This window comes from Bos indicus, chromosome 20 (genome assembly GCF_029378745.1).
Source record: "Bos indicus isolate NIAB-ARS_2022 breed Sahiwal x Tharparkar chromosome 20, NIAB-ARS_B.indTharparkar_mat_pri_1.0, whole genome shotgun sequence".
Lineage (NCBI taxonomy): Eukaryota > Metazoa > Chordata > Mammalia > Artiodactyla > Bovidae > Bos > Bos indicus.
The window spans coordinates 18,523,182-18,547,800 of record NC_091779.1 but is presented as its reverse complement, the minus strand read 5'-3'; the positions used below and the strand labels follow the sequence as shown (position 1 = coordinate 18,547,800).

The 24,619-nt window shown below is 38.5% G+C and overlaps 1 protein-coding gene across 1 annotated transcript in view; it reads right to left on the bottom strand.

Moving 5' to 3' along the window:
• Window positions 1–24,619, bottom strand: part of DEPDC1B (DEP domain containing 1B) — a 91,773-nt gene that overhangs the window by 1,333 nt on the left and 65,821 nt on the right. Inside the window, exons 8-10 of the mRNA XM_019982724.2 lie at window positions 13,174–13,340; window positions 10,326–10,502; window positions 4,757–4,942 (exon numbers count right to left, since the gene is read on the bottom strand). Coding sequence (XP_019838283.2) covers window positions 4,757–4,942; window positions 10,326–10,502; window positions 13,174–13,340 — 530 coding nt within the window. The remainder of the gene's footprint in view (window positions 1–4,756; window positions 4,943–10,325; window positions 10,503–13,173; window positions 13,341–24,619) is intronic.

Sequence of the window (24,619 nt, the reverse complement as noted above, 5' to 3'; positions counted from 1 at the left end):
CCTGCTAACTATAAATAGACCTTCCTTCTAAAACAGTCACAAGTAACTCTGACTGATGCTCTACATGGTTAAAGAAAATGTTAAAAAAAAAATTTCCCTATCTCCCTGCTTCTCCAACTCAGCCCCACCAGCTTCTGCCCAAATGGAAGAAAAAGCATACTGGTATACACTATTTTACAAAAATTTTATGAATAAGGAGTATGTATTTCCTTTGATCCTCACCCCTGAACTCTTCTCCAAAACTGCTCTGAGAAAAATACAATGGGAGTCTAGAAACCTCATGCCCTATGTGTGTATACATACATGCCCTATGTATATATATGTATACATACATGCCCTATGTAACTCTCATGCCCTATGTATACATATGTGTACGTATATGGTGTGATCAGAAATTAAGCTATGCAGGATTCAGTCTCTAAAAATAAATACCATTGACTTGCTCTTGAATCAATACTTTAAAAATGATGAAGATAGATTCTGAACTAACACAACACTGTAAATCAGCTACACTTCAATTTTTTTAAAAAGATCAAGTTAAAGGTATTCTCAGTTGAAAACTAGTCAAACTGTTGAAAACCTTGTTCTTTAATAGGAACTAAACTTTTAATGATGCCAGAGGAAAGAAACCAATTTGATACTGGCTTATCTAAAACAGAAGACTTTCAAAATTCTGGACATTTTACACTTGTGAACTCAGTCTGATTTGCCTTAAAAAAAAAAAAAAAAAAAAAGAAAGAAAGAAAGAAACTGTCCCCATTTATAGCTTCTCTGAATTCAAAGCAACTGCTCCACTAATTCACATCATCAGTTCAGTTCAGTTCAGTCGCTCAGTCGTGTCCAAAGCTTTCTGACCCCAGGACTACACCCTGTCCATCACAACTCCAGGAGTTTACTCAAACTCATGCCCTTTGAGTCGGTGATGCCATCCAACCATCTCATCCTGTGTCATCCCCTTCTCCACCTGCCTTTAATCTTTCCCAGCATCAGGGTCTTTTCAAATAGTCAGCTCTTAGCATAAGGTGGCCAAAGTATTGCAGTTTCAGCTTCAACATCAGTTCTTCCAATAAATATTCAGGACTGATTTCCTTTAGGATGGACTGGTTTGATCTCCTTGCAGTCCAAGGGACTCTCAAGAGTCTTCTCCAACACCACAGTTCAAAAGCATCAATTCTTTGATGCTCAGCTTTCTTTATAGTCCAACTCTCACATCCATATATGACTACTGGAAAAACCATAGCCTTGACTAAACGGACCTTTGTTGGCAAACTAATGTCTCTGCTTTTCAATATGCTATCTAGATTGGTCATAACTTTCCTTCCAAGGAGTAAGCATCTTTTAATTTCATGGCTGCAGTCACCATCTGCAGTGATTTTATAGCCCCCCAAAATAAAGTCTCCCACTGTTTCCCCATCTATCTGCTATGAAGTGATGGGACCAGATGCCATGATCTTAGCTTTCTGAATGTTGAGTTTTAAGTCAACTTTTTCATTCTCCTCTTTCACTTTCATCAAAAGGCTCTTTACTTCTTCACTTTCTGCCATAAGGATGGTGTCATCTGCATATCTGAGGTTATTGATATTTCTCCCGGCAATCTTGATTCCAGCTTGTGCTTCTTCCAGCCCAGCATTTCTCATGATGTACTCTGCATAGAAGTTAAATAGACAGGGTGACAATATACAGCCTTGACGTACTCCTTTTCCTATTTGGAACCAGTCTGTTGTTCCATGTCCAGTTCTACCTGTTGCTTCCTGACCTGCATATAGGTTTCTCAAGAGGCAGATCAGGTGGTCTGGTATTCCCATCTCTTTAAGAATTTTCCACAGTTTGTGTGATCCACACAGTCAAAGGCTTTGGCATAGTCAATAAAGCAGAAATAGATGTTTTTCTGGAACTCCCTTGCTTTTTCGATGATCCAGCGGATGTTGGCAATTTGATCTCTGGTTCCTCTGCCTTTTCCAAAACCAGCTTGAACATCTGGAAGTTCATGGTTCATGTATTGTTAAAGCCTGGCTTGGAAAATTTTGAGCATTACTTTACTAGCATGTGAGATGAGCACAATTCAGCAGATAGTTTGGGCATTTTTGGCATTGCCTTTCTTTGGGATTGGAATGAAAACTGACCTTTTGCAGTCCTGTGGCCACTGCTGAGTTTTCCAGATTTGCTGGCATATTGAATGCAGCACTTTCACAGCATCATCTTTCAGGATTTGAAATAGCTCAACTGGAATTCCATCACCTTCACTAGCTTTGTTTGTAGTGATACTTCCTAAGGCCCACTTGACTTCACATTCCAGGATATCTGGCTCTAGGTGAGTGATCACACCATCGTGATTATCTGGATCATGAAGATATTTTTTGTATAGTTCTTCTGTGTATTCTTGCCACCTCTTCTTAATATCTTCTGCTTCTCTTAGTTCCATACATTTCTGTCCTTTATCGAGCCCATCTTTGCATGAAATGTTCCCTTGGTATCTCTAATTTTCTTAAAGAGATCTCTAGTCTTTCCCATTCTATTGTTTTCCTCTATTTCTTTGCACTAATCACTGAGGAAGGTCTTTTTCTCTCTCCTTGCTATTCTTTGGAACTCTGCATTCAAATGGGTATATCTTTCCTTTTCTCCTTTGCTTTCGCTTCTCTTCTTTTCACAGCTATTTGTAAGGCCTCCTCAGACAGCCACTTTGCTTTTTTGCATTTGTTTTTCTTGGGAATGGTCTTAATCCCTATCTCCTGTACAATGTCACGAACCTCCCCCCATAGTTCATCAAACACTCTATCAGATCTAGTCCCTTAAATCTATTTCTCACTTCCACTGTAGAATCATAGTGAATTTGATTTAGGTCATACCTGAATGGTCTAGTGATTTTCCCTACTTTCTTCAATTTTAGTCTGAAATTTGGTAATAAGGAGTTCATGATCTGAGCCACAGTCAGCTCACAGTCTTGTTTTTGCTGACTGTATAGAGCTTCTCCATCTTTGGCTGCAAAGAATATAACTAATCTGATTTCGGTGTTGACCATCTGGTGATGTCCATGTATAGAGTCTTCTCTTATGTTGTTGGAAGAGGGTATTTCCTATGAGTAGTGTGTTCTCTTGGCAAAACTCAATATTATTAGCCTTTGCCCTGCTTCATTCTGTACTCCAAGGCCAAATTTGCCTGCTACTCCATGTGTTTCTTAACTTCCTACTTTTGCATTCCAGTCCCCTACAATGAAAAGGACATCTTTTTTGGGTGTTAGTTCTAAAAGGTCTTGTAGGTCTTCACAGAACCGTTCAGCTTCAGCTTTTTCACCATTACTGGTTGGGGCATAGACTTGGATTACCATGATATTGAATGGTTTGTCTTGGAAATGAACAGAGATCATTCTGTCATTTTTGAGATTGCATCTAAGTACTGCATTTCGGACTCTTTTGTTGACTATGATGACTATGTTGACTATGTGGGACTCTTGTCCACAGTAATAGATATAATGGTCATCTGAGTTAAATTCACCCATTCTAGTCCATTTTAGTTCTCTGATTCCTAAAATGTCAATGTTCACTCTTGCCATCTCCTGTTTGACCACTTCCAATTTGCCTTGACTCATGGACCTAACATTCCAGGTTTCTATGAAATATTGCTCTTTACAGCATCAGACCTTGCTTCCATCACCAGTCACATCCACAACTGAGTGTTTTTGCTTTGGCCCCATCTCTTCATTCTTTCTGGAGTTATTTCTCCACTGATCTCCAGTAGCATACTGGGCACCTACTGACCTGGGGAGTTCATCTTTCAGTGTCCTATCTTTTTGCCTTTTCATACTGTTTATGGGATTCTCAAGACAAGAATACTGAGGTGGTTTGCCGTTCCCATCTCCAGTGAACCACATTTTGTCAGAACTCTTCACCATGACCCATCCATCTTGGGTGGCCCTACACAGCATGGCTCATAGTTTCATTGAGTTAGACAAGGCTGTGGTCCATGTGTTTAGATTGGTTAGTTTTCTGTGATTGTGGTTTTCAGTCTCTCTGCCCTCTGATGGAGAAGGATAAAAGGCTTATGGAAGCTTCCTGATGGGAGAGACTGACTGAAGGGGAAACTGGGTCTTGTTCTGATGGGCGGGGCCATGCTCAGTATATCTTTAATCCAATTTTCTGTTGATGGGTGGAACTGTGTTCCCTCCCTGCTATCTACCTGGGGGAGGTAATGAAGATAATGGTGACCTCCTTCAAAAGATCTCATGCATGTACTGCTACACTCAGTGCTCCCAACCCTGCAGCAGGCCACCACTGACCCACACCTCCGCTGAAGACTCCTGGACACTCATAGGCAAGTCTGGGCCCGTCTCTTGTGGGCTCACTGCTCCTTTCTCCTGGGTCCTGGTGTACAATGTTCTGTTCGTGCCCTCCAAGAGTCTATTTCCCAGTCCTGTGTAAGTTCTGGCAGCTCTATGGTAGGGTTAATGGTGACCTCCTCCAAGTGGGCTTACAATAAATTCACATCAAACCACATATCAAACCCAAGGACAAATATTAGAGAATAGCCTCATAAATGAGGATCTCAATAATGGTAAAAGATCTACAGTGGAGACTAAAGATCTGGAAAACTGACCACAGTTGTGTAAAGTAATACATAAAATGAATAATAATACTTTCAAAACTGCTCTGTCTCAGAATATAAGATTCATGTGAAATCTCTTAAAACAGAGAATAAAAAGGAAAAAACAACATAAGAACGGTAGGGAGAAGAAATGACTTAGGAAGAATACCCCTTTTACCTGCTTCAATTTTTTCTTCTTTTCTTTGCTGGAGAGTTTGGCATCTGTGATGACTTCCTCCAACAAGGCTGCCAGAGGTTCCTGGGAGCCATATGCTCTTTGGAATTCAAATTCCTCTGGGCTGATTTGACGGCAAAATGATGGAGCAGATAAAGTAATATCCATGTCAGCTCCTGGGTATTTTATCTGAGGCAAATGGATTATTAGTGAAGTACATTTTCAAATAAATTACAAAAATTAATTCAGATAGTACAGCGTATCTCCTAGAAGGAATGCTATGACATTCATGGGGAAAACTCTATAATGAAAAGTAAAAGTGTTGTGAAAATAACAATACTACCAAATGTAATATACAGATTCAATGCAATGCCTATCAAATTACCAATGACAGTTTTCACAGAACTAGAACAAAAAAATCTCACAGTTCATATGGAAACACAGAAGACCCCTAATAGCCAAAGCAATCTTGAGAAAGAAGAATGGAGCTGGAGAAATCAACCTTCCTGACTTCAGACTATACTACAAAGCTATAGTCATCAAAACAGTATGGTACTGGCACAAAACCAAATATAGACCAGTGGTACAAGATAGAAAGCTCAGAGATAAACCCATGCACCTACGGTTACCTTATTTTTGACAAAGGAGGCAAAAATATACAATGGGGCAAAGATAGTCTCTTCAGTAAGTGGTGCTGGGAAAACTGGACAGCTACATGTAAAAAACAAAATTAGAACACTTCCTAACACCATACACAAAGATAAACTCAAAATGGATTAAAGACCTAAATGTAAGACCAGAAACTGTAAAATTCCTAGAGGAAAACATAGGCAGAATACTCTATGACATAAATCACAGCAAGATACTCTATGACCCACCTCCTAGAGTAATGAAAATAAACCAAAAAATAAACAAGTGGGACCTAATTAAACTTAAAAGCTTTCACAGCAAACTATAAACAAGGTGAAAAGACAACCCTCAGAATGAGAAAAAATAATAGCAAATGAAACAACTGACAAAGAATTAATTTCAGAAGTATACAGTCAACTCATACAAGTCAATACCAGAAAAACAAGCAATCCAAACAAAAAATGGGCAAAAGACCTAAACAGACATTTCTCCAAAGAAGACATACAGATGGCTAGTAAACATATGAAAAGATGCTCAACATTGCTCATTATTAGAGAAATGCAAACCAAAACTACAATGAGATATCACCTCACACTAGGCAGAATGGCCATCATCAAAAAATCTACAAACAATAAATGCTGGAGGGGGTGTGAAGAAAACGGAACTCTCTTGCACGGTTGGTGGGAATGCAAATTGATACAGCCACTATGGAGAATAGTACGGAGTTTCCTTAAAAAACTAGGAATAAAACCACCATATGACCCAGCAATCTCACTACTGGGTATATATGCTGAGGAAACCAAAGTTCAAAAAGACACATGTAACCCACTGTTCACTGCAGCTCTATTTACAATAGCTGGGACATGGAAGCAACCTAGGTGTTCATCAACAGATGAATGAATAAAAAGGCTGTAATACATATATATGTGATGGAATATTACTCAGCCATTAAAATGAATGCATTTGAGTCAGTCCTAATGAGGTGGATGAACCCAGAGCCTATTATACACAGTGAAGTAAGTCAGAAAGAGAAAAACAATTACCATATACTAACACATATATATGAAATCTAGAAAGACGGTACTGATCAATCTATTTGCAGAGCAGCAATGGAGACACAGACATTGAGAACAGATTATGGTCACAGCTTGTCGGGACGAGGAGAAGGAGAGGGTGGCGGGTATGGAGAGAGTAACATGTAAAATAGATAGCCAGCGGGAATTTGCTCTATGACTTAGGGAACTCAAACAGGCTCGGAAACAACCTAGAGAGGTGGGATGGGGAGGGAGGTGGGAGGGATGCTCAGGTAGGAGGGGACATATGGAGGTAAACCTATGGCTGATTCATGTTGATGTTTGATGGAAACCAATGAAATGCTGTAAAGCAATTATCTTTCAATTAAAAATAAATAAATTTTAAAAATTAAAAAATAAAATGAATTTATAAAAAAAGTCCTTCCATAATGACAAAAAAAATTCATATAAGCCACAGTTTTAAACAAGAGTTTTTGCCTCTTTAAACCTAAAAGCCATTTTCATAAGCAAATAAACCTTGTGCCTCTACTAATAAGATCTGAAACTTACACATAAACTAATAAACATGTTGACTAAAATGATTCCAAACACACAAGACGAGCTATGTATAGTGCATATATATATATATCTCACCTACTGTTCTTCTGTGGTGGATAAGATTCCTACCATTACATTCACATCTTTGGTTTAAGATTTTTTTTCCAGAAGCTACAGTTAAAAATAAATGTGTTGCCAAGAAGGGGTATTTCATCAAGTACATTCCATGCCTTGGCACCAGTTTACCAGGTCATTTAGACAACCCGATAGAGAAAGAGAGAGAGAGAGAACAGACCCATAAGGAAAAGGGGCACACACTCAACACTTAATTTTTATTTGAACCAGAAGTCTGGAAAAAGCACCAGAAGAGCCAGAATAAACGGTGAGGCCCAAGTAAAATGTACCAGGCTGAAGCCTAGGAAATGAGAAAAATAACAGATACCTATGCAAGAGGAAAAGAGTTACAGACGAGGCCAACAGAAGGTAGGTGTCAAAAACAATGCAGATCTCACTGCTTATCTATCCCAGGGTCAACCATGAAACACCAGAACATTCCAGGTAACACTTCATTTTCAGAAAGGCATGACCCCAAATATTATATGACAGAGAGGTCTATGTGAGAGAAGAGAAATCTATAGATTCTGAGGGCAAAAACAAACAACTTTTTGGCTATTTGAGTGTGTACTTCTAAGAGAGAAAATGTAACTGGACAACCAGATAGTTATTGATTTTATTCAGGGCCATTGCTGTGCCCCTTCACAGGATCACACTGCTCTGCAGTTAAGTTCATCACCTCTCAGCCTTCTGCTCTTCAGCTGACAGAGAAGAGCTCACAGGGCTGTGCGGTGTGAACACACAAGTCCAAGACACAGAGCAACAGAGTCACTGCCTGCAGTGTTGCTTGCAGAAATGCAGTGAAAGTTATTGTGTTTTCCTTTTTATTTTTATTTTAAAGTTTGGCTCATAAAATATCAAGGGGAGGTGGGAGATTAAACTAAAACAACAGTAAGATTATATTTTCACTCATTCAAATGGCAAAGGTATGTATGTTAATAAATAATACCCAAAGTAGGCAGGGGTGTAAAGAAATGAATACTTTCTTACCAATGATGGGAATGCAAACTGAAACAATCACTCAAAACAGAAATTTGACAGTATGCAATCAATGTTTAACACACATTCATGATCTTTGACCATGCAATGCCACGCCTAGGAATTTATTCTTAGAAAATAATCAGAGGAGCTAAACAAGAAAAAAACTTAGCTATAAAAAAGTTACTGTTATAATGCTTGCACAAGAGAAAAAAATGAAAACCATCTAAATACTAAACCAAAGAAAAACATTTAAATAAAATATGGCATATCTCTATTATAGAATATTATATTACTAATTATAATGATATTATAGAATATTAATTATAATGATTCTATGGAATAATCTAACAATAATGTTAATAATAACAACAGCAGTACCAAATGAGGGCTTACTGTGTGATAAACATTATTCTAAGCACTTCATATGTGTTAAACCATTCAATCCTCAAGATAGCCCTAGAGGTAGGTATTAACTATTGTTATCCCATTTTATGGATGAGAAAAGATATGTTCAGACAGATGCTAAAGCTGAGAGACGTTGTGTGTGTGTGTGTGTGTGTGTCTCCTTAGTTGCTCAGTCGTGTCTGACTCTTTGTGACCCTATGGAGTGCAGCCCACCAGGCTCCTCTGTCCATGGGGAGTCTCCAGGCAAGAATACTGGAATGGGTTGCCATGTCCTCCTCCAGGGGATCTTCCCAACCCAGGGATCGAACCTAGGTCTCCCACATTGCAGGTGAATTCTTTACTGTCTGAGCCACCAGGGAAGCCCACGAATGGGAGTGGGCAGCCTATCCCTTCTCCAGGGCATCTTTCCGACCCAGGAATCGAACTGGGGTCTCCTGCATTGCAGGCGGGTTCTTTACCAGCTAAGCTACCAGGGAAGCCCCAAGAGACATTATAAAACATGCCATAGTCACACAGCTAATAAAGGGCACATCAGAAATTCAAATACCATTTAGCTTGAGTCTGTGCTCCTGGCCATTTTGGGACAATCAAGAATATTTAACGATGTGGAAACTTTTCTTGCTGTATTGTTAAGAGAAAGTAGATAACTTTCTTATAAACTAAGTTATAAAAGAGGAATAAAAGAGGGAGAGATGGAAGGAAAGGTGGGAGAAGGGGAAACAGAAAAACATCTAAAAAGACTCTAACACTGACTTAACATTTAGAGTTACTCTGATATTTTGGGTGTATTTTCTATATTTTCCAAATTCTTTCAACGTATTAGGTTGGTAATTACCAAAAACTAGAAAAAAAAAAAAAAACACTTTGATTTTAATTCTTAAATTGCACATTAAAAAACAGGTAAGTATTTAATGATACTTTGGGGGATAGCAGTTCACTGGTCTTTATTTGTGGAGCCTCAAAAAATGCTTAATGAGAAAGAGATCCAGTCATTCAGAAGGAGCCAAGCAGACCTTCTGCTTGCCTTTACCCAGAGTTCCTGCTCCCACAGGCTGACATACAAACTCTACTGTGGGGCCCACATGATAGTAATACATTATAGTTCTTTTGCATCATTTTAATATAGTAACCACAATGACAATAAAAACAATAAAAATAGCTACCTTTGAAAAAGTATCTGCCATATGACAGACATCTGTGCCAAGGATTTTATAATGCAGCATCTACTCTTTACAACAACTTCATAGAGTAGGTATGGACTATTTTAACACTTGCAGAAACTGAAATCCAGAGGGGTTAAGAAACTTGCTCAGAACCAAACAATCAGGAAAGTAGGGAGCCAGGGGTCTGGCCCAGGTCCTATGGCTCTGAAGCCAGGTGAGTCCTTCTACCACTCTATGGCTTATGGCGAGGCAGTATGGCAGGGTAGTTCAGAGCACTGATTCTGCAGAATGAGTTCATCAATGTGAATCCTAGCTCTGTAACCTTGGACATATTACCTACGTTCTCTGTCCCTCAGCTTTCTCATTCAAAAAATAGTGTCTAGGTGGCAAGGCTACTGTGAATCAAGGCATTATTCCACATAAATCACTTTCATCAGGAAGTATACGCAGAGTCTGAACCAACCCATTTAAGGAATTTGTAAACAAAAGTATGCAGCATTGATTGGCACCACAAAACCTAGTGGGTATTCCAGACATTTTTCAAAGACAAGAACAAACACAGGCGGTGCCTACAATGTACCAAGTCCAGTTGTAAGCACTTTGTACAAATTAACTGAATCTTCATTAACAAAAACGCCAAGAAGCCTAGCAAATGTACATGACTTTTGGCAGGCAATTTTATAGGGCTGGTAACATCCCTTCCTTTACCTGGACTCTTCGTAGATGGGCCACACGCTCCTCTATGGAGGTCTGCAAGGCCAAGGGGACTTTCAGAATCTCTTGGTAATTGTCCATCAGAAATGTCACCAACCTAGCAGCTAGTAAGTCATCCAAGTCCACTTCATCTTTGGAACACAAGATACAATGGGAAAATGTCTGAACCATCTTAAAAAAAAAAAAAAAATGAGGTTAAGGGAGTAAATTTTTAAATAAACACAAGATGAGGATTTTGTTTTGGTTTGGTTTCTTACCTGCTCTGAACTATTTTTCAAAAAAGAAACTGACTAGTCAGTGAGAAATGACCCACAGGACAGAGTGCCCATCTTACCTGTCACCTGGACACACCTGGTCATCTCAGATGGGGTAATCTTCTCATCAACCAGCAAGAACAGAATGTGCCTCATATCTCACAGGGACTTAGCAGAGATGCTTGTCTGAGCAGTTTTTAAAGACATCTCCTTTTATAGATGTTTTAAATATATATTAAACAAGTTCTGAAAATTATTATCACCATCATGACTTGAATCCATGTAGCACTCAAGTTCAAAGTACTTTATAACCATTTAGCCTAATAATATCCTAATTTCATTATTATTTTACTTAAAAAAAAATCAGCTAGCACAATCTGTGCTTCAAACATCATAGTTTTTCCTAGTTAACTGTTATTTTCTCCAGGATTTTGTAAGTGCATTGATAATCATCTTTGATCAAAACCATCAGAAGTGCATTAAGTAATGAAATATAAAAAATATATAGCAGTTGCTTCCATAGAATTCATTTTAACTACTCCATTCTTAATACAATCCTTTCAGTTCAGTTCAGTTCAGTTCAGTCGCTCAGTCATGTCCAACTCTTTGCGATCCCATGAACTGCAGCACACCAGGTCTCCCTGTCCATCACCAACTCCCGGAGTCCACCCAAACCCACGTCCATTGAGTCGGTGATGCCATCCAACCATCTCATCCTCTGTTGTCCCCTTTTCCTCCTACCCTCAATCTTTCCCAGCATCAGGGTCTTTTCCAATGAGTCAGCTCTTCGCATGAGGTGGCCAAAGTACTGGAGTTTCAGCTTCAAAATCAGTCCTTCCAATGAACACCCAGAACTGGTCTCCTTTTGGATGATGGATTTTTTTCCCCTTTTCCTACAAATTTTATTGCTGACAATCTTATCTCAAAACCAATAAGCATGTAAATAAGTCAGGCAGAGAAAGACAAATACTGTATGATATCACTTATATGTGGAATCCAAAACATACAACTAACAAATACAACAAAAAAGAAACAGATTCATAGACACGGAGGAAAAAATGTAAGGCTACCAGTGTGGAGAGGGAAGGAGAGAAGGGCAATGCAGGGGTAAGGGATTAAGGATTATAAACTATTATGTATAAAATAAGCTACAAGTATATATTGTAATATATATATTGAAGAAGAAATATCACCAATATTTTATAACTATAAAAGGACTATAACCTTTACAAATTGTAAATCACTATATTGTACACCTGCAACTTAAATTGTACATCAACTATACTTCAATTTTAAAAACACCAATACACATGACATAATGTAATTCTGTTTAATAAGACTTCATTTCATCCACCTACTACAGGGGATACTTTATCTTCACTCACGTACATGCACAGAGGAAGAGACACACACAGACACTCTTTGTCCGGGGACTCTAGCCCCGAGGGATTTGGGAATCCCTTGAAATTGTATGCAAATTTTACATATACATTCTTCTGGGAAATAGATGCAAAGACTCCTTTAGCATTTCAGAAAGGTCCATTAGCCCACCTAAATATCCACCTACCATAAGAGTTAAGAATCACTCTCCTGGGCACTGACTGGTCCTCTGACCTTGTGCCACACCTCCAAAAGTGGGCCAGTGAACCCTCAGGCATACACAGTGGTCCAACAGCATATGGAAAGCATGTACATACCAATGAGACAATTTTGCTTTGTATTTTCTGAGGAAAATTTAAAAACTTACTAGTAAATAACTCTAAACCTAAACCCTATTTTAAAACACACGCTGACATAATAAAGGAGAAATAAAAATCAGCCTACTTTTTTAAGCAAAATTGAGAATATATTAAGAAATATCCTCACTCATGGACGCTTGGATCATAGCCTGAAAGATACACATTTTCTCTCTCTTTCCAAGTTGTCTGGTCCAACTCTATTTCATTTCTTCGTTTTTTAATCTATGATGTATGGTGCATCTATCCTACTAGTTATAGTAACAAAGACTTTGCAGCCCTTTTTGTCATGAAGGAGAGAATGTGTTTCTTGAGAGGCCAGTGATCTTTCCTGACCACACTTTCTTCTCTTTGTGCTGACGGCAGGCAGGATGCAGCAGCTATCTCTACACTCAGAGTCTACCCCTACTCATTCTTTACTTTTCATTATGTTCTTTAATACTTTGGCCACCTGATGTGAAGAGCTGACTCACTGGAAAAGACCCTGATGCTGGAAAAGATTGAAGGCAAAAGAGAAGTGGATGTCAGAAGATAAGATGGCTAGACAGCATTGCCAGCTCAATGGACATGAATTTGAGCAAACTCCAGGACATAGTGAAGGACAGGGGAAGCCTGGCATGCTTCCGTCCATGGGGTTACAAAGAGTCGGACATGACGAAGGGACTGAACAACAAAAAATGTTCTTTAGTCACTAAGACCAAAAGAATAATACCAGCCTGAGTGGATTTCAAGCCATGGCTCCTTAAGCCAGCCTGCCTTGTACCTTCCTCTGGTTGCCAAATTAGTAAACTTGACTCGAGTGAATTTTATCCCCAAAACCCCAATCCTCTTAGATGTCAGAAATCAACCTACCAGTGTTCGGGTGCCAAAGCCGTCACACAGTGGTGGCATCTCCTTATTTAAGCAGATCCTTGCCATCATCCTCATCAACAGCTGTAACTTTCTCCTATTTTCAGGGGGCAGGAGGAGGCAGCAAATTTGAAAGGCTTCGATGGCCATTTTCTCTTTCTGTAACAAACCTGATTTAGGGGAGGAAAAATAAAAGGTTTTACTCCTTTAAAAACCTATAGCCTACCTGACTCTATTATGGTCACATTTTTATAAAATATGTATTACTAAAATTATATAAAGCACGTTCACATGTTCAATTATACTGGGCTAATTGCTACAGATCCACTGTCACAACGAGCATAGAAAATACAAACCATCAACTAGGCATGGCAAATATATAAAACAAACACAGCCATTTTTCCCTCCCACAACTTGACAGTTAAAACTAAATTTTCATAGCATTCTTTCCCATTGAATCAAGAGCAGTCAGGTTAAGCCTAAGGTAACACACTCAATACTCAGATAGTGTAAGAGACCCAAGATAGCATGGGCAAGAACATGAATGTGCCATCCCTGTCCTGAAGTCTCCCCTTTTGTACTATTTCCTTATGATGAGCAGGGTCACCATATTTCCTGACTCTCATGGACTAAATAACAGGACTAATGCTCTTGGAATCATTCTACTCACTGCCAAAGACTCTACTTCTAAATAACATCTGTCAAATAATCGTTCCTCCCAATTAAGCTATTTTTTCTAGCTAAGTGTGCTGATTCAATTGTGTTACATGTCAACCCTCCTCAGCCTGTATGATTTTGCTAAAATTTAGGGTATTCTAATACTGTGTTCTCTTCAACCGTATTTGTCCATCTTCAAGCCTTCTAAAGAGATGAAACTGCTTTCACCAATGTATTGGTCCATATCCAACATTTTCAAGTTCCCACTAGTCTCTGACTTAAGAGACCAAATCACCTTTTACATTCAGCAGATATTTACTGGCCACATACAACATGCCAGGAACAATGCTAGCTCTCTTTAAAGAGCTTGTGCACTGTGAGAAGAGGCCCATGAAGTAGCAAAATGTGAGGGGCGCTGCAAGAAACATCTGCAAAGGGCATATCAGGGAAACTCTAAGTCACTCAGCAGGACAGTAGCATAGGCTGTGAGAGCCCAGTAGAAAATAAGCTAAAAAGGTCGGTAGAGATGAGATCTTGGAAGGTCTTGAATGCTAGACTAAGGACTGTGTGAAGAAAAGTTTAAAAGGAAAAGGAGCTGGGGAGTGATGGGAAAATACTCCAAGAGTTTTGGTGGTAACTCTGTAAGGACATTTGAGCAGAGATCCAAAGAAAATGAGAGTAAGCCTGGTAAATATCACAGAGACGAATTTTCAAGGTGAAGGAAATAGCAATTACAAAGATTATGACAAAGGAATATGTTTGGAATATTTGAACAGCAATGAGAGTAGTGTGAAGACAGAGCAGAGTGCAAAGAATATTCAAGTCAGAAACGAGGAAATTAGAGAGGAAATTTTTATGGAAACAAAAAAGACTCTGAATGCCTCAAACAATCTTGAGAAGGAAGAACAAAGCTGGAGGTATCATATACCCTGATTTCAAACAATACTACAAAGCTTCAGTCATCAAAACAGTATGGTACTAGCACAAAAACAGACACACAGATCAATGGGACAGAACAGAGAGCCTAGAAATGAACCACACTTATATGGGCAACTAATCTACAATATAGGAGGCATGAACACACAATGGGGAAAAGACAGCCACTTCAATAATTGTTTCTGGGAAAACTGGACAACTTCATGCAAAAGAATCAAACTGGACTACTCTTGTACTATGCATAAAAATAAATTCAAAATCAACTAAAGACTAAAATGTGAGACCTGAAACCATAAAATTCTAGAAGAAAATAAGCAGTATGCTCTTTGACATTAGTCTTTACTATATTTGAAGAGATACGTCTCCAAAAAACAAAAGCAAATTAGACAAATGGGACTACCTCAAATTAAAAGGCCTTTGTGCAGTGAAGAAAACTATCAACAAAATGAAAACTCCAATTATGGAATGGGAGAAGATACTCTCAAAAATTAAAAAACAGAACTATCATATGATCTTACAATTCCACTCTAGGGTATTTATCTGAATAAAACAAAAACACTAATTTATAAAAGATGCATGCTCCCCTGTTCCATTCCAATGTCAATTGAAGTGCCCATCAATGGATGAATGGATAAAGAAGGTATGAGTGTATGTAGATACAAATATAGATATTGGGTTAGCCAAAATGTTCCTTTGGCTTTTAAGTAAAAATAAAAGACACACTTCTCATTTTCACCAAGAACTTTACTGAACAATGTATTCGCCATTTTGTTCCACTACCTTCTGCCATTTTTTCAGGCAACATCATAATCCCATCTTCCCAAAACTTTTTCTTTTTGAGCAAAAAACTGTTCCAGATGCCTTTTACAGTCTACCAGGGAATTGAAATTTTTGCCATTAAGAGAATTTTGTAAAGACCAAAAGAAATGGAAATCCAAAGATGCAATATCTGGTGAATATGATGGATGAATCAGAACTTGCCAGCCAACTGTAACAGTTTTTGCCTGGTCATCAAAGAAACAGGAAGTCTTGTGTTTTCCTGATGGAAGATAATGCATTTTCTTTTGACTAATTCTGGACACTTTTTGTCAAGTGCTGCTTTCAGTCAGTCTAATTCAGAGCTGTACTTGTTGGAATTAATTGACTGGTTTTCTGGAAGAAGCTCATAGTAAAGGATTCCCTTCCAATCCCACCATATATACAACATGATCTTCAGAAGGCAAGAAGGCCCCTGGTGTGGTAGGTGGTGGTTCATTTCATTCACCCCATGATCTTGTCTATTCCTTATTATATGATTATAAGATTTCTTGATACAAATTAATCTGACCAAAGTAAAGCATAAAAGCTTTTTACCTTGTGATTACAATCAAAAGACAAGTCACAGACTATGAAATTATATTTCCCAGACTTAAGGATTAGTACCTAGAATGTATTTTTTAGAATGACAAAAAAGAACCAAAAGAAAAAAATTGAGTAAAAGATAGAAAAAAAATTTACTCAAGAAGAAACCCACATGACTAATAAACAGTAAGAAGATTCCTTTTCATACCCATCAGATTAATAAAATTAAAGGACTGGCAAGGAAACAATCAAATAGGAATATATCACGAATGGATGTGTAAATTGCCAGGACAACTCTGGAAAGCAATTTGCTAGAACCAGTAAAGACATGAATATCAAACAACTTAGTGATTCTGCTTCAACATACACAGAAATACATGGATATCTTTGCAACCTTGCAAAATGTACTGGGTCAGGATGGCGGGCACATGGATGTCTATTATACCACCCTCCTTCCAAACAGTACTTTAGGTGAAAATTTAGAAATTAAATTGCAGGGTTACTTTCTTTTTGCTGTGCTGGGTCTTCGTTGTGGTGCACGGGTTTCTCGTTGCAGTCACTTCTCTTGCTGCAGAGCTTGGGCTCTACGGCACACTTCAGTAGCTGCAGCTTATAGGCTTTGTTGCCCCGCAGCATGTGGTCTCCTCCCAGAGCAGTGACTGAACCCGAGTCCTCTGCATTGGTAGGCAGATTCTTCACTGGACTTCAATGGACCACCATGAAAGTCCAGCAGGGTTACTTTTTAAAGTGCTATTTGAGAATGTTTTCTTTCTATGAACAATACCACCAAAAACAATGAGTACATTTGGCACTAGATCTTGGCTTATAAGTATCATTCTCTACAAAAAGAAACCAAGAATTCTTAAAGAAATGGCTGATTCCAGGGTTGGTAACAGAAAGTAAAACTTGAGCCTGTAGTGGTAAAAATAAAGTGCTTCAAGAATGCTCGGAACACGGCAAAAGGCTACATGAGCATCTGAAGGAACCCCTCCCCCGGGATTCCAAATACATGTGTATTAGACTGTGCTGAAGAACTGATGCTTTTGAACTGTGGTGTTGGAGAAGACTCTTGAGAGTCCCTTGGACTGCAAGGAGATCCAACCAGTCCTTTCTGAAGATCAGCCCTGGGATTTCTTTGGAAGGAATGATGTTAAAGCGGAAACTCCAGTACTTTGGCCACCTCATGAGAAGAGTTGACTCATTGGAAAAGACTCTGATGATGGGAGGGATTGGGGGCAAGAGGAGAAGGGGACGACAGAGGATGAGATGGTTGGATGGCATCACTGACTCAATGGACGTGAGTCTGGGTGAACTCCGGGAGTTGGTGATGGACAGGGAGGCCTGGCGTGCTGCGATTCATGGGGTCGCAAAGAGTCAGACACGACTGAGTGACTGAACTGAACTGTGCCAAGTCACTTCAGTCATGTCCAACTCTGTGCAACCCTATGATTGTAGCCCGCCAGGCTCCTCCATCCATGGGATTCTCCAGGCAAGAATACTCGATTGGATTGCCATGCCCTCTTCCAGGGGATCTTCCCGACCCAAGGATCAAACCCAAGTCTACTGGGTCTCATGGATTGCAGGCAGATTCTTTACTGTCTAAGACACCAGGGAAGTCCTGTAATTAGACTACTTGATATTATCCTATATGTCATGGGGCTGTATTCAGTTTAATTCCCTCTACCCTTAGTCTTTTTAACTCCTAAAGTCCAATTTGGTTCTTTCTTCTTTGTTCTTTTTTTATGAGATTATCTTTTTTTAAAAAAAAAACACATATACAATTGGTTTTGGTATATCCACTAAATTATGCCCATTACCACCATCTTAATTCTAGAATGTTTTTATCACTGCAAAAAGAAATCTCCATACCTATTAGCAGTCACTCCTCGTTTTCTCCTCCCCTCAGTCCCTGGAAGTCACTAATCTCTATCTCTATAGATTTGCCTGTTCTGAATATTTCATATAAATGGAATCATACAATATGTGATTTTTTGGGGTCTGGCTTTTTTCACTGAGAATGTTTTCAAGATTCACCCACATTGTAGCATGTTAACAGTACTTCATTCCTTTTGATGGCTCAACAATATGCCATTGTATAAATATACTGCTTTTTTTGCATTTCTCATTTGATGGACTTGTTTTTTGTTTTTTTTTAACTATTCTGAGTAATGCTGCTATGAACATTCATGTACCAGTTGTAGTGACATGTACTTTCAATTGCGCCTTGGGTATGTGCCTAAGGGTGAAACTGTTGAATCACATGGTAACTCTATGATTACCTTTTTAAGGAGCTACAGAACTGTTTTACAAAATGGCTCTGCCATTTTATATTCCCACCTGTAATATATGATGGTTCCAATTTCTCTACATTCTCATTAATACATGTTCAGGTCAGTTCAGTCATTCAGTCGTGTCCGACTCTTTGCGACCCCATGAATCACAGCATGCCAGGCCTCCCTGTCCATCACCAACTCGTTCACTCAAACTCACGTCCATCGAGTCAGTGATGCCATCCAGCCATCTCATCCTCTGTCGTCCCCTTCTCCTCCTGCCCCCAATCCCTCCCAACATCAGTCTTTTCCAATGAGTCAACTCTTCGCATAAGGTGGCCAAAGTACTAGAGTTTCAGCTTTAGCATCATTCCTTCCAAAGAAATCCCAGGGCTGATTTCAGAATGGACTTCAGAATGGACTGGTTGGATCTCCTTGCAGTCCAAGGGACTCTCAAGAGTCTTCTCCAACACCACAGTTCAAAAGCATCAATTCTTCAGCGCTCAGCCTTCTTCACAGTCCAACTCTCACATCCATACATGACCACAGGAAAAACCATAGCCTTGACTAGATGGACCTTTGTTGGCAAAGTAATGTCTCTGCTTTTGAATATGCTATCTAGGTTGTTAACCATCTTTTATATATAGCCATCCTAGTGGGTGTTAAGTGGTATCTCATTGTGGTTATGATTTGCCCTATTTTGAGGACTATCACCCTAGAGATGCACAGCTTAGTGTGTATTCAGCCACAGATTCAAGGAGATTCCCATGCAGAGTCATGGAGCTCTTTCTATATATAATTGCTTTATATTAGTTTGCTAGTGCTGCCATAACCATATATCACAGATCAGGTGGCTTAAACAACAGAATTTTTTCTCTCACAGTTTTGGAGGCTAGAAACTATGATCAAGGTTTCAGTAGGTATGGTTTCTCCTCAGGCCTCTCTCTATGGCTTACAGATGGCTGCCTTCTTGTTCTGACCTCCATGTCATCCCTCAATTTGTCCAAAATTAATCTCCTCTTCTTATCAGGATACCAATCATATTAGACTAAGGCCAAGTCACACAGCTTTTAAGTGGAGAAGCTGGAGCTTGAACAAATAATAATAATTTAACAAAAAATTAACAAATAATTTCTGCAAATTATTCAAAACATTCAGTTCAGTTCAGTTCAGTCACTCAGTCATGTCCGACTCTTTGCGACCCCATGAACTACAGCACTCCAGGCCTCCCTGTCCATCACCAACTCCCAGAGTCCACCCAAACCCATGTCCATTGAGATGGTGATGCCATCCAACCATCTCATCCGCTGTTGCCCCCTTCTTCTCCTGCCCCCAATCTTTCCCAACATCAGGGTCTTTTCAAATGAGTCAGCTCTTCGCATCAGGTGGCCAAAAGTCATGTCATTTATATACTCAATATTAGGAAAGTGGAGATGCAAGGACAATGGTAAACGAATTAGAACCAAATGACTTTGGAAAAACTACTCAACTTCTTTTATGGTCCACTGAGATTTTCCTCATCTGGAAATGGCAATAATACTAATACCAATCTCACAGGGGTATTGTGAAGGTTACAAAAACAGTACTATAAAACTGTGTCCAAAATTTTGAACAATACTCTTTTTATTCACAATGTACAAGAGAATACCTGTATGTTTATTAAAATTAAATACAGAATTCAGGAAGACTTTATACACTTCAAGGCTTGATTCTATAAGTATCAGTTCAGTTCAGTCACTCAGTGGTGTCCAGCTCTTCACAACCCCGTGGACTGCAGCATGCCAGGATTCCCTGTCCTTCACCAACTCCTAGAGCTTGTTCAAATTCATGTCTATTGAGTCAGTGATGCCATCCAACCATTGTGTCCTCTGTTGTCCCCTTCTCACTGCCTTCAATCTTTCCCAGCATCAGGGTCTTTTCAAATGAGTCAGTTCTTCACACCAGGTAGCCAAAATATTGCAGTTTCAGCTTCAGCATCAGTCCTTCCAATGAATATTCAGGTTGATTTCCTCAAGGATTAACTTGTTTTATCTCCTTGCAGTCCAAAGGACTCTCAAGAGTCTTCTCCAACACCACAGTTCAAAAGCATCAATTCTTCGGCACTCAGCCTTCTTTATGATCCAACTCTCACATCCATACATGACTACTGGAAAAACCATAGCTTTGACTAGATGGACCTTTGTGAGCAAAGTAATATCTCTGCTTTTTAATATGTTGTCTAGGTTGGTCATAGCTTTTCTTCCAAGGAGCAAGTGTCTTTTAATTTCATGGCTGCAGTCACCATCTGCAGTGACTTTGGAGGCCAAGAAAATAAAAGTCAGCCACTGTTTCCCCATCTATTTGTGTTCTCTTTCACTTTCATCAATAGGCTCTTTAGTTCCTCTTTACTTTCTGCCTTAAGGGTGGTGTCATCTGCATATCTGAGGTTATTGATTTCTCCCGGCAATCTTGATTCTGACTTGTGCTTCATCCAGCCTGGCATTTCGCATGATGTACTCTGCATATAAGTTAAATAAGCACAGCGACAATATACAGCCTTGATGTACTCCTTTCCTAATTTTGAACCAGTCTGTTGTTCCACGTCCAGTTCTAACTGTTGCTTCCTGACCTTCATACAGGTTTCTCAGAAGGCAGGTAAGGTGGTCTGGTATTCCCATCTCTTGAAGACTTCCACAGTTTGTCTGGCAAGTATATAATGTTTATTTTCTGCTCTGATGTTGAGAACACTATAGGTGCTAAATTTAGTATATTAAGTGACTGAAAATACTTGGGAGATCAGTTATACCACTATTTTGTCTGTTTAACAATCAAATGAGATTTTGAAAATTCTGCTCCCCTATCTTGGAAGACTGAACATTACTGAATGCCTTCTAGGCCCCAGTTACTATATATTAAGCAATTTTATCTATTCACATTTAATCATTTTGACTATCCTGTAACGTAGGAAATATTGCCCCATTTTGCAAACAAAACCAAAGCCCAAAGCAGTTAAGACCTTTAGACTTTTCTCATAGCTAAGATTCAAACCTGTGAATCCCTTAAATATATAATTAACAACTTCCTCTCAATGAGTCCAATTTGGTTTTAATTTGGTATTAAAAGTGAATGGTCAGCAATCATTAATTATCAATTAAAACTCTCTACTTAATACCATACTCTGCTGCTAAGTCACTTCAGTCGTGTCCAACTGTGTGTGACCCCATAGATGGCAGCCCACCAGGCTCACCCGTCCCCGGGATTCTCCAGGCAAGAACACTGGAGTGAGTTGCCATTTCCTTCTCCAATGCATGAAAGTGAAAAGTGAAAGTGAAGTCGCTCAGTCGTGTCTGACTCTTAGCGACCCCATGGACTGCAGCTTCCTAGGCTCCTCCATCCATGGGATTTTCCAGGCAAGAGTACTGGAGTGGGGTGCCATTGCCTTCTTCATACCATATTCTACATACATATTAACATAGGGCAGGAATAGAGATGCAAACGGAATGGAGAATGGACCTGTGAACACAGCGGGGAAGAAGGCAGAATGAATTAGGAGAGGAGCACTGCCATGCATACACTGCCATGTACAGAGCAGCTAATGGGAAGCTGCTAAAGAAGGAAAGGGAGCCCAGCAAGGTGCTCCATGATGACCTAGCGGGGTGGGTTGTGGGGCTGGGAGGGAAGTTCAAGAGGGAGGGGATATACGTATACATACAACTGAGTCATGTTGTAATTATATTCGAATTAAAAAAATTTTTAATTGAAATTAAAACTAAGAACAACTAACATTCATAATGATAAACCTAATTTATAAAGATGATGAAAATAGCTAACATTTATTAAGCATCTTATTATGAATCTAATAGTATTCTAAACTCTAACAGTATCTCATTTAATCTTTACAATAATCTCTGTGAGGTAGATACTATTATAATTTTTATTTACATATAAAGGAAAATGAGGCTTAAAAGATTATATCATTTGCCCAAATCACACCGTTAGTCAATAATAGAGAAGAATTTGAGTCCAAACAGTCTGCCCTAAATACCAGCCAATTACTTCCTGAGGATAAATTCATAGGAACAGAAATGTTGGTTCAAAGAATATGCACAAATATTCAATAAACAGATAGACAAATAAAATGGCATTCTTTAACTTGAGGCAAGGATTAGAGAATGAAAAGAATGGAGAATTTCTCAATGAAGCTATATTTGAAACTAGCTCTTTTACAAGCGAGTCCAGAAAACCATTTTCTTGAGACTTCAAAATGAAAGCTGGTTTTAAAATAAAAATGATTGCCAGTTCCCCTCCCACAAAGTAAAAACAGAATGGAGTTTATCCCTGAAGATTAGGGATGAAAAACTGAATAGCCCTATAAAACATGAGCCATAGGTAAAAGGTATTTTTATCTGAATGTAAAGGACAAGTCATGTGATTTTTTCAATCATGTGTAAAGGATGAACCATGTGTGAAAGGCAAGCATTTTTCAGTTATCTATTAATACCAGTCATATCTGAACAATATTTTCTGAGAAGTCTTCACTGTGGGGACAATCACATAAGATTGTGGGAACCTCACGTAAGTCCCCACAATCATCTTACTATGTAGGTAGGTAGAGTATTGTTTTCCAAAAATGTTTTACTACAACTAAAATTAAGAAATATATCTTATATCACAATAATATACATACAAATACATAGATATTTAAAACAAAAAAGTTTATAAATATGCCTACTCTTATTATATACAGTGTACTCTGACATTTTATACACTATTCTATGGGTTTATCTGTTTGTTTTTTTTTAATGCTGTTCTACTATATAGAATTCACATCCAACATGATAGTTTATGAAACAATGGCCTATGAACTACTAAATTTGAACTGAGGACTTCATATAACAAATATCCAGGAATACACAGTCAGAAGTCAAACAGATATTCTAGCCTTGAATTTAGGAGGTAGATCTGAGTTGAAGATAAGAACTGAAAATCCTCCTGGGTAGGTGATCCATGAAGTGCTATAGATGTGATCAAAGAGAAGATTTGATATTTCTATAATACTTAACTCCTTCTGGGCATCCTGTCCCAAGGATATTATTTTTCAATCTGTTCAAATGTCAACATTTTAGCTCTGCCTTTGAATCTTGGAGTGCTCTGTATTGCTTTCCTTAGTTCAAATACATGTAGGAATACTTAAATTTCCAAAAACTTTAATTTGAGCTGTCTGTTTCTATTTCCTAACTTCTTTCTCATTACTAACCATTACCTAGTCTTTTTTTTCCTCCCTTGACGAAAGCACACTACAAGATTCAGGAAAAAATGACTGCAAGAGAATTTAGCTTTCAAATATCTATGACAGTCTACAGTTGAACTTGAAACAAGTTCAACAAGTACTTGAAGTACTCACTGATTTCAAAGAGCTTCTTGATTTTTGTTTAAGGTTCAAAGAGTTTCAATGCTTTAGCTATTTTATTCTTTGGACTCATCTCATTTTGCTAAATAAAAACTAAAAGAGTGATTTTTTCATCTTTCATTATTTCTAAAATCTCATCATCACAAAATCAATGAATCCTCCTTCTCTTGAGAAAATAACAAGGGCCTTCTAGAGCCACAGAGGTAACTTGTTACTGCCACTTCAGAATGATATAATAGTGCTTATCCTAATTATAGACTATGAAGCTCTATCACAAATACTTTTACATAAAAAAATCTTCCTATCATTTGAGAGAAGGCATGGCTAGATAGCAACATATGATTATCCTATCTCAACTTATGCATTGTTCCAATACTTTGTAGTTTTCAAAATGAAACAAACAAAAAATACCTAATAGAAAATGTGTTACCCATCACTTTAAGTTCCATATTTTCCTACCCATAAGTATGATAGGCATTATTGCTATTTATCACAATGAGAAAACAGGCCCAGAAAAGAAAAGCAATTTACCAGAGTGGGTACAACTAGGTCAACAAACCAATAAGTTACCTGGGCTTCATGTTTTCATTGGTGAAATATGAATAAAATAATGAAAAAATAAACTAGTCACCAAATTACTTAAGCAATTCATCTGAGACTTTTTTCAATCAGAGAAACACTCTGTTATTTAGCTGAACTAAGGATAAGTGAATAAATAATTAAATCTCAAAGAAACCCAACTGCTCCTTATGAAAGTAATAAAATAAAAATCAATGGGAATTTGTAATGTTCTATGTTTTAGAAGTTAGGTGACATTTTTGGCCATAATGACCAAGTGACAGGTTCAGAATTCTCC